Source organism: Rutidosis leptorrhynchoides, unplaced genomic scaffold, assembly GCF_046630445.1.
Source record: "Rutidosis leptorrhynchoides isolate AG116_Rl617_1_P2 unplaced genomic scaffold, CSIRO_AGI_Rlap_v1 contig532, whole genome shotgun sequence".
In the NCBI taxonomy this organism is placed as follows: Eukaryota; Viridiplantae; Streptophyta; class Magnoliopsida; order Asterales; family Asteraceae; genus Rutidosis; species Rutidosis leptorrhynchoides.
In genome coordinates, this window is record NW_027266760.1 from 50660 (window position 1) to 61868 (window position 11209).

Here is an 11209-nt window from a genome sequence, read left to right on the forward strand (position 1 = left end):
GATCAATCGAATTCTATTTTAAGATGGTTTTGTTATTCCTGTGGCAGGAATGCAGCGTTGATAGAAAATGCTCCTCCGAGATTAGTATATGACAATGTGATGCGATCGAGTGTCAGTTGTGAAGATTGTAAATCCTCGGTCGCTCCAATGCCTCATCCCATCAATGGAGGTTTTCGATCAATGTCTACAGCGAGAGGAAGAAGCATGAGATCCAAGGTGGAGGCACGTATGAAGAAGGAGTCTGGTAAAACTATGAAAGAGATTCGTAGAGCCAAAATCATGAAGTTGAAGCTCATGGATGATAACGAGAGGCTTGTTTATAACCTCAAAAGAGTAAGTTTTATGAAATTATTTTTGCTGCATTTCACTGCATGATAAAATTTATATGTTTTTTCTTCCTTTCATAGCCAAGTAAAAGAAGTAAATGTACTTAAACTTTCAAGGTGTCATATTTTAAGGTAGAAAGTCCAAGATGTGTCTGACCATTTTATAATTGGTGTCTCAAAGTTAGACGCGTTTTACTTCTCTGCTTATCAGCTTTACTAATAATGAGTGACCTCGAAACTACGTTAGGTTAACTAATTCCTTTGTTTTGTAAACAGATATACCTCTATTTCAGAACCCACGCTTCGCATCAAAATAGCATATATCTTTGCATGATGTGTCCCTCTGTCACGTTTACTCATTTCTTGTGATTGTTTGTTTCTCATAGCAAATAATTCACTGTGATAGCTGTTTTGGGAGTAATTTATATTAACCTCTGTTTTCATGCTACAATGTGGTTATCAAGTTTTACCAAGTTGTGTTATACTTTGTTACTCATGCTTAAAGCACGATTAACTTCATATTTTTAATCTCATCTCGTACAGGCTAAGAAAAAGGTTGCATTGCTCCTCCAGAAGCTCAAAAAGTATGAGCTACCTGAGTTGCCGGCCTCAGTGCACGATCCTGAACTTTTCACACCAGAGCAGCTTCAAGCATATAAGAAAATTGGGTATAAAAACAAAAATTACGTTCCGGTCGGTGTCCGTGGTGTGTTTGGAGGTGTTGTGCAGAATATGCATATGCACTGGAAGTTTCACGAGACTGTGCAGGTTTGTTGTGATAACTTCCCCAAAGAGAAGATCAAGGAGATGGCAACCATGATTGCTAGGCTGAGTGGTGGTGTTGTGATAAACATTCATAATACCAAAACAATTATTATGTTCCGGGGAAGAAACTACCGTCAACCCAAAAATCTTATACCTTTCAACACTCTGACAAAAAGGAAGGTGAGTTGTATACACTTTAGTTTGTTGCATTTTGTTTATGTTTAGTGTGATTGAATGTATGTGATCCGATGGAATTGCGAAATGAAATAACTTGATTTGTCTTTGTGGTAGGCATTATTCAAAGCCAGATTTGAACAAGCTCTTGAATCTCAGAAGCTAAATATAAAAAAGACAGAGCAGGAGCTTCGGAAAAAGGGTGTAAACCCTGAAGATCCAGTTGCCATGGCCAGCATCCAGAGAGTAGCTTCAACGTTCTTTAATGCGATTGACAAGAAGGACGGGACCCCTTATGTCTTCCAATCGGATAAACTGTCAGTCAGAAAACCTCATAGCAACATAGAGCCTCCGGAATCCGATAGCGATCAGGAGGAGCTAGACCAGTTCATAGCTGAGATAGAGGGCGCAGCTGACAAAGAATGGGCAGAAGAAGAAGCAGCGGAGAAAGAAGAGCTTGGACAAATCAGGTATTTGAACAGGGAGGATTACGGAGGAAGATTCAGAAAGTCGAGAAACGACGACGACAAAGAAGACGATATGAGAGGATCTCGGGGCTGGAAGGACAGTCGTGGCGGCAGAAGGACTTTTGATCATGATGATTCTGGGGATGATGGTGGATTGGAATCTGATGGGAGTGATCATGAGATTGATGCTAATAGGTATTCTCGTAAAGCGCATGATGGGTTCAAGCAGCATAGAGGGGAATGGGAGAAACCTAGGAATATCGGCAGAGTTAACAACGATAAAGGTCTTGACAGAAGTAGAAAACCTAACGTGAGATGGAATGAAGATGAAGATTCCGAGTCGGAAAACATGTTGAATGAAGTAGAAAATGCAATGTGGGTATCGGATGATGAGGACGAAGATGATTATAACAAGGCTGAGAATCCAACTTCAGATAATGAGGTCACTCAAGCTAATCCTAGAAGGGAAAAGACACGAAAAGAGGTGGATGAGACTTGGGATAGTGATTAGGAATTAACATATCCATGGATTGGCTTCCTTTCTTATTGACAACAAGATCACACATCAGTTATGATGCCAGGCTCAGAAATAATCTCTAGAAAGTCTCTATTCAGCGTTTTGATCAACTCTGTCAACATTTTTTTTTCAGATTTGCTGTATTATTGTAGTGATATTCCACCAATTTTTTTTATGGATTCCGTAAAAACGTATCAAGTTTATTCCAAATCCTTCCTTGGTGTGAATAATGGACATGGTCACATGGTAATCGAAGATTAGACAATTTGGATGATGAAGATGTTCATTATTGTTTTTTTTTTTTTTTAAAAAAAAGATGTTAATTATTATTGTTAGTAATAAAAGTAGATAATGATTAATTGAGAATTCTCTTTTTGATATAAGATACTCATGTCATGAGAATTTTCTTAAGCATATACTACTTCTAACTCTAATTAAATGTCACAATTCTTATATATTTTATATAAAAAATATTATAATTAATTAATAATTAAAGGAGTATATATATATATATATATTTGATGCTATTTGCTTAGCATAGAAGCATGAAAAATAAATAAATAAATTGCTCTTAGAATTTTTTTTTTAAATACATGAGCGTGCCTATAAAATAAAATAAGTAAAATTTATCTGAGTAATACATTTATTAATTTATTGGTAATTTGTTTTTCATGATTATTTTTGTTTTTGTTTTTGTTTTTTGACAATAACATATACTACATGACCAATAGTATATTACTAGTATATTAGTTTAGCCAAAGTCAAAACCTTAAATATAGTATCTTGTACCGACCTAAAGTATAAGTGAAGCAACATTTGACATTTGTCCCCTAAAATATTAAATAAATAAAAATCTAATCAGCAACAATATTCATCCTATATGGAGACTAATAATATACATTAAAAAATTCGTCGTGCTATATGAACCATGATCATATAATTAAGCACATTCTAATTAGTGTCATTATCAACCCTTAAAATGGCTCCACATATACCTTTTTTATTTTTTTATTATTTAGATAAGAAATATTTAATATCAATATGGTCTTCCTTTGCAACACCAAGTCAACAAACAGACTGCAACACGGTCAACATTTATTTTAGATTTTAATATCTAATAGTTCTATAAAGTATTACTATTATGACTGGAATGTTTGCTCGACGTTGTATTCAACATAATTAAATTTTATATGGAAAAAATATTTCAAAGCTTTGCACTATCATATCAATTTATTGTGCGTGGACCGAAAATCATTCGATATAAGCAAAGCTACGTAAACGAACCGTGTTATAAAAACAATACATGAAGAAACGTCAACGTTGGGTTTGTCTAATTGAAATCATGGCGTGTGCAAACAATTTACGCGCCTTGTTCGATCAATTTCTTGAGTTGGTAACTTATAATGTTTTGTTTTCTCTTCTGGTTAGTTCTACTTAGACCTAGTTTTACATGTGAAATTTTTGTGTACCGACGTCCTTTAGAAGATTATTAAGATTTTGTAAAATACGTGTCTCCAATTCATTAATCAAATTATACGCTCATCATATATTTTAAGTGTCGTATAATAGAACTTACTTAATCAAATTTAACTGTCATTTTATAAATTTAAGATATTTTTATCAATTTTTTCCGACGCTCCATTTAATTCACGCCATTAATGTAGAAAAATATAAAACCTAACAAACTATTTAATGAATAGGGATTGACAAGTCTTTTTCGTAACTTTAGTTTAGTTATGTATTTATATAACACTTAAAAGTGAATCAGAATGAAGTATTTATTATCGCATAAAAATATTTATGAGTTAATATATGTCTGATTTTTTATTTTTTTGGCAAATCTGACTTTGGAAAATTTCCAAGCAAAGCTAGAAAGGAAATGACTATGAACATGGACTTGTCACTTGTTAGTCTCTCGCATTAAGAATTCAACTCTAATACGTATGGAAAGAGTTATATTCTAATCTATAGTCGTTTTATTGGTTGGCTTAAATCGAGCCTATACATAATAATACTTGTTCTATTGAATATTTCGAACCTATACATAACACTTGCTCTATTAAATATATATATATATATATATGTTATTATCACACACACATATACATATATATATATATATATCTACGTAGTAACGTAGTAGAATCCTTTTTTTCGATAATGACACGATTATAAAGATTACATTCAATGATGATTATAGACGATTAGCCTGAATAATTTTAATTACTCACGTCCAATCTTCATTTCTTCTAAAAGTAATTAACTCACTTCAAAGATCAAGTTGTTGAGATTGTGAAGATTTAGGAATATAATTATTGAAATTAACTTTACATAATACTCCAAAAATTCCAAAAGTGTTCATCTTCAAGACAAGTAATTCCTTACCAAGTGTTAGATTAAGATGCTATTTAATTAAACAATATTATCTATGAAAATTCCTTTCCAATGTTTTGGTGTTGTAGTTGACATTGTTGTTGGTAAAGATTTAGAGAAGAAGTTTTCAGAGAAAGCTATTGAGATTGACACTAAATAACAAAACTTGTAGGCTCAACTAACATATCTATAATTACTGTTTAAGGTTCTTAAGATATGTTGTCACCATAAGAAATCATTCTAATTAATCAATATGCATAGCATGGTATGGAAAAGAATTTTTAACCTGATTAATTACAGTTTATACTTTATTCTTCTTGTCGTTGTTTGCCTTTTATCGGATGGCTTGTATCCGAACATAACTTTGTACTATTCGAAAATTTTGATTGTAATTTGCACTCGTAAGATGATATTTTTTTATAACACATGATTTTACCTGGTTCTAAAGACAAGTGGTTTTGATGCGGACTTGTCCTAAATTAACATGACTAGGGAGAACTTAAATTTCGTCACGTGCAAGAAACCCGTGTATTAGGCACTCAACTGAGTTTGGAATTTGTCAAAACATCCTTTAGCTAGAAAAGACTAGCATAGTTAAGAACTTTAATCATCTTTTCATTGCCAACTCATTATACTTTTCGAAATAGATTAAATTTAGGTAAGAATTGTGATTGGTCGGTGTAAGGTTTAAGAATTGTTGTACTACAAAGTTCTTTGTATATGTACAACGAAGTTATTTGTATGTGTACATAATGTTAAGTAAAATGTTCATTTAGAACAAGAAAAAATCTTGGGTAATATCGAATAAAATTCAAAAGGGGTGAATTCATTAATCATTATTGGCAATAATTTGAAGAGGGTACAATCGATCTATCCCATTAATTTTGCGATTTGTAATATAATGGGTTAGACGATTGTCTCATTCTAAAAGTGTATACTAAATTATATGACGAAGAGAAGGAAAAGAGGGAGTTAATCTCAGCTATGAGATTCCTAGAGAACAAAAAACATTCTTAACATTATCTACATTAATAGATTTTTTTAAATCAATAATGAAAGAAAAAGAAAAATCCAAAATTTTAGGGAGGGAAGGTTTCTAATAAATAATTCTTTCGATTTTGGGAAAAAATTTGGATAGAAATTTCTTACTTACGCATGCGGTTCGCGGTTCACCTTTTGTTGTTACTTGCGTGTAAAACTGTTTGACACTTAAATGTCAAATGATCATGTTCGTCTGTTCGTTCATCCATAATTGTTTATTTTATAATTTTTGCCTTTCATTTTCTGAGAAGGAATACTGATGGAAATTCTGGTCATAAACTGATGGAAATTCTGGTCATAGCTTCATGAACTGCAATCTACAATATTGGTGTCCACCTGGCAACTGCTACTTTGAAAATTTCTCCATGAAGGCAGAATCACAGGAAAATGCCTTTCCTAGAAAAATTCAGCACCACATAAACTTTGGTCAATCAAGTTCAGTTTTTTACTATTATTAGATAGATGATAAAAAGTCAATTATTGGGGAATCTAAAATTCCTATCCTTTTTAACTTTTTGGTGGATTATGGCCACAAAGGTTTGAGCTTTGACACTTGATACTTTTTCATTGACCCTCCAAAGTAACATCGACTGAACGAATACGCTCTAGACGCAAAACAAGCAGCCAACGAAACTATAGAATTCACATAAGGAAGTAATAAACAGCATATAGAATAAATCAGGCATGTGAAAAAATTTCCATATGAAAAGAATCAGGGATTGTCATTCATACTACTACTATACTAATCTGGAATTTGTGCCGAAGCAACAACCATATACAGATCTATTAACCTCAAATCTCCATCTATCTCTCCCACTCAACAGGGAAAAAAATTGGAAGAATTCCCATGATGTCCTAAACAAAATGGAAATATACAAAATTTTCCACCTTGTCTATCCCAATAATGCCTAAAAAGAATGAACAATATTTCCTTTAGATGAGCCAGAGATAAATATGTTTCAGCCACGTTCTCGTAAGCAATTACCAGGCAAGAGATATTTGTACTTCTCGGCATTTTCCAATAAATAAGCAGGGAGATGAACGGCCGAGTAAGAATGCGGAATTGGGCCCATCTTTCCTATAATCTCCCTAAATGTATGCTCCTCTGGAATCATGTCAAAGAGATCGCCTCCTTGGCATATCAGATTTTGAACTCTTTTCGGGTTTAGGTAATGAGAGAATCGTACACGATCGTTATGGCTGTAAGCTCTCATCTTGAATGTGAAGTCACTGATGTACCGAAAGCAGAAACTACAATGCCATCCTGAATCGGCTAGCAGGACGTCTGTTTGACGATAATGAGCATACCTCGTCTTGCTGGATTCATATCTGTGCACTGATCCTCTCCAGCTCTTGCTATCGTAAAGGAACTCAAAAGAGTACAAGTAGTTCTTTAGCTGAAGATGGAGAACTGGCGGAATATCTTCACACCATCGCAGGAGATTGATCGTATGCGCACTTGGGATCTCGTCAACGTCAGACATTATCAGCAAGTCGTCGTCTCAATTCCTGCTATTCTAAGAAGTTGGTCAAGAGCCATTCTTTGATATGCTTCTTCGACGAATGGGTTTTCTCCTTTCTTATATCTTCCACCAACCATTCCATACGTGAGACGAGGCTCGATGAATTTAAACTTGTCTTTGTTGTTGGCAAAGCGCAATGGTTTCGGTAAACCAGTGAATGTCGAGTTTGATTCTAGAAGGACAAACTTGGTTATGTAAGGATACAATTCTTTCCATCGAATTGTGAGAATGTCGATTTCGTTGCTGAAGAGCACCGCATCATAGACTCGTCTTGGATATTCTCGAACTTTCCATCCATGCAGTTTGCATTGAGTCTCCATTGACACATTCTCGTGATAATAATGAGGAATGACTGTGAAAGGCTTTGGAGGCTTTTCCCAAATCGGTCTTAGGAAATAAGATATCCTCTGTCCATATAAATATAAACCGATGATGGCTAATGGAACGAGAAAGAACACGAAAATTATGGTCTTCAAATCAAGTCCTCTCAAAATGCATCGAAACCTCGACATAGTAAAAGCTCCACGAGATCCCTGAGCAGATTGAAAAGAAGTTGATGAGTACAATGATCAAATAAGTATGTAAAAAGTAAACCATAGAACATTTCTAATATCAAATTAAAGATAATTTACGACATGAAACCCAGGAAAAGTCAAAATACAGTGAGACAGCCTGATAATCAACACGACAAAGTTCGACAAAGCATCAAATCACAGCACACGATTCATGAACAAAGCATCTTCAATTACAATACCAAATTACATTTAAAGAGATTAATCTCCCTTTAATCACATTCTCCAATTATCAAAAAAGGGAGCTTTCTTTTACAACATATCAAAACCCAGAAAGCGGAATCCTCTTTTGGAAAACTTAAAGGGGGTGATTAAACAATCAATTCAAATTGGCGCAAAATTCACAAACAAATAGACAAAAAGAGAACACTTTCAATTTAAGAATTACAAAACAAAATCCCCAAAAATTATTCAAAAAAACTTACCTGTCCACATACTTGTTCGCATATAGCATCCGTCTTTTTGGAACTGTAATACCCATCTCCCATGACGAACAAACAACGAACGATTATACTCAAATAATCACACTTATCTATAATTAAAAAAATTCGAAACTTCTCCTTAACAATTGGAATAAGAAGATAGATCTTTCGATAACCCAGATCAAACCCAGAAAAACCCAGAAGCCACTCAATCTAATAAGAAACCAAGGATCTCGAATTCGCCTAAAATATCGAATTGGGTTTTCGCTTAATTATAGCCGTTTTTCGTCTGATTCAAAAAAACAGAGATATAGGCTTCTTCTTCTCTCCTCTAAAATTCAGGATTCGAGAGAAATTTTATTTATACACACACAAGAGATTCATCATTCATATAGAGATTATATAGCCGTGTCGTGTTTGTGTGTAAATAATAATGCCTCCTTTTCCTACTTTAATTTGATTTATTATTATTTTTATAAATTTAAATTTAAATTCTAATCCCACTGTAATTAAAATTAAATCACACTCTGTTTCACACGTGGTGATAATAAACACGTGTAATTTAACTTTTGATCTACGGCCTTTTTTCGTCCGTTGGATTCATAGACCAGGCTTAATCAACGGATGAGGACGTTTTTCCCCACAATAATAGGTAAATCTTTCTTCAGTGATAATTATTGATAGTAAAATATTTTCTTTTCTATTATCTAATCTTTTTTAAGTCTTAACAAAACATTTTTTAATGTAGTTTTGTTGAGCCCAGGAAATTACTAGGTAGCTATAAACATGGTTACGGTCTGATTCGATCCGATTTCGATTCAAAATTAGTTATTTATGGTTCTTAAATTCATAGATTCCAACATGTATCTTAAAGTTTTTTAATACGGGTGGTTTCAATTCGATTTTAGGCAGTTTTAATTTAATTTTGATTTAATTTTATATAAGTTTTAAAAACATAATACTCGAAATCGAACTGCAAAATATTCAGTTTCCGTTCAATTCCATAATCGAAAACCGTATTGACCTGTCGGATTAAATTTTGACGCGGTTCGATTTCGAACATAACATTAGCCATATAGCTGGCTGATTTGTCGAAAGTAAAAATTGCAGTTGCAAACAAACATGGAAGGAAGGAAAGCCGTTTTTTCTTTGCTGTACTTATTTTTAATCAATTACGGTAAAATAATTTAAGGTAGTCTAATAAAACTCTTGACAGATATACCCTAATTTGGTAATTTTAGTTATCAATCAAATTGAGGGTCCTTTTAGTCATTTTATGATTCAACCAGCATATAAGTTGACTCAGTCAACTCTATCTGTTGATCGAGTCCGCACTTCACAGTCGCACATTCCCATTTCTTTTCTAAGAAATTCAATTCCGTCGTTAATTATTTAGTCGATTTTTTTATATAAATTTATATATAAAAATGATAAATAATTAGAGATGGGAGACGTAATTCTTGATTTCAGCAAAATATGTTGAATATAGGAAACAATTTTTTTTTCTTCTAACCAAACAAGTCCTTTTCGTAGGAGTTAGATTTGAAAATTGCCTATCGATTAGAAGGTTTATGGACGAGCTGCATGCAAATCAATACATTAGATATTCCATTATTTTTTCCGTCAAAAAATACTTATCATATTTTTTATATAAAATGATAAAAAATTTCGTAGTAGTTGACTAATCATGATCAGATGAAGGAAGCAAATCTGAATATTTACGTACAATTTACATCATATATAAACAAAATATTACATTGATTGAATATCTTTGTATAAACCATAAAAGATCTAAAATCTCCAATAATATTTTGATAGGTTAAAGAATGTGTGAAAAAAAGAATCTATCTTTTTTTGGTAAATTATAATTATAGTTTATAGATAGATGGAGCCATTAAATGATAAAATTACATTCAAAATAAAAATAAAAATACAGGAGTAAACTTTAAGAACCATTAATTTAGTTTTATTTATTTATTGAATTTCAGAACCATTAAAAATTACCTTAAAAAAATAATGAAGAAATAAATAAAATGCTAGATAAATTTGAAAGGGCCTTTTTTGTTTTGTCATATGGCAAAATGGTCCCAAAGTTATGGGGCCACGTCATGTGAGGTGGGTTGCTAGGCAGCTTCGTGGAAAGTTCAGTCCATAGAAGAAGACGATATCATTCCATTTGTCCACATTAATTAAATAGACAAATACTATTCCAGAGTACCTTCATCAAAGAATATCCTATTTATTATCATCTCTCTTTAATTATTTGAAAAAAGGGAAAAAAAAATCGCACTAGCATGTATAAAATCGTAATTGGGTTAATATTCCAATATTTTTCTTGCTAATTAGGGTCTATTAGCCTAATATGATTATCGGATTAGATTTTCATCATGAAAATTATGAGAATTCGTAATTTTTAAAATTATTTAGATTAAAAGAGCTATATTTTTTATATAGTCCAAAATATAAAGAATATATTTTGACCCCGAATGCTACATTAAATCACATTGTTTATAACTACGTTTATATTTGTGTACATAATAAAGAAAATGTGTCAAAGTTTATAAACGCTATTAATAAGGTGTTTATGTATTGAAAAGCACAATGCAGGTACCTAGGAGAGGTCATAGATCAGATACGATATTTTCTGTTAGGAGGGATAATTTTTGAACACTGAAATAAAAATAAGTCTATCGCGAAAAACTATCGAGATTCATCTTAACTATCGATAAAAATAATTTAATTATGAGCACTAACTGAGAACTAATTACTTAAGTTTGTCTTCTTACATCCAACGATTACATGTTTTAGATCTTTTAGAGCATTTTGCAGTATTTGTCGTGTATCAATATGAATTTCAAGATAAATACTGTCTTTTCCGTTCCTAATTAATTATCATATTTTTTATATATTTTATATAAAAATATGATAATTAATTAAGAAGTGACGGAATAAATATTAATGAAAAAACTTAAAATTTGTATCTCTAAATATAATGTGCATGCTCCAATCACGAAATTTTATTTTATATT

General features: G+C 32.3%; 1 protein-coding gene and 1 pseudogene across 1 annotated transcript; one reads left to right on the forward strand and one right to left on the reverse strand.

Moving 5' to 3' along the window:
- Nucleotides 1–174: 174 nt before the first annotated feature.
- LOC139884312 (CRM-domain containing factor CFM9, mitochondrial-like) lies at nucleotides 175–2243 on the forward strand. Its single transcript, XM_071868358.1, has 3 exons — nucleotides 175–333; nucleotides 870–1271; nucleotides 1383–2243. Exons 1-3 carry the CDS (start codon nucleotides 181–183, stop codon nucleotides 2241–2243), a joined length of 1416 nt encoding a protein of 471 aa, XP_071724459.1. The 5' UTR covers nucleotides 175–180.
- A 4379-nt stretch (nucleotides 2244–6622) lies between these two features.
- Nucleotides 6623–8246, reverse strand: LOC139884303 (uncharacterized; annotated as a pseudogene).
- Nucleotides 8247–11209: the final 2963 nt, after the last annotated feature.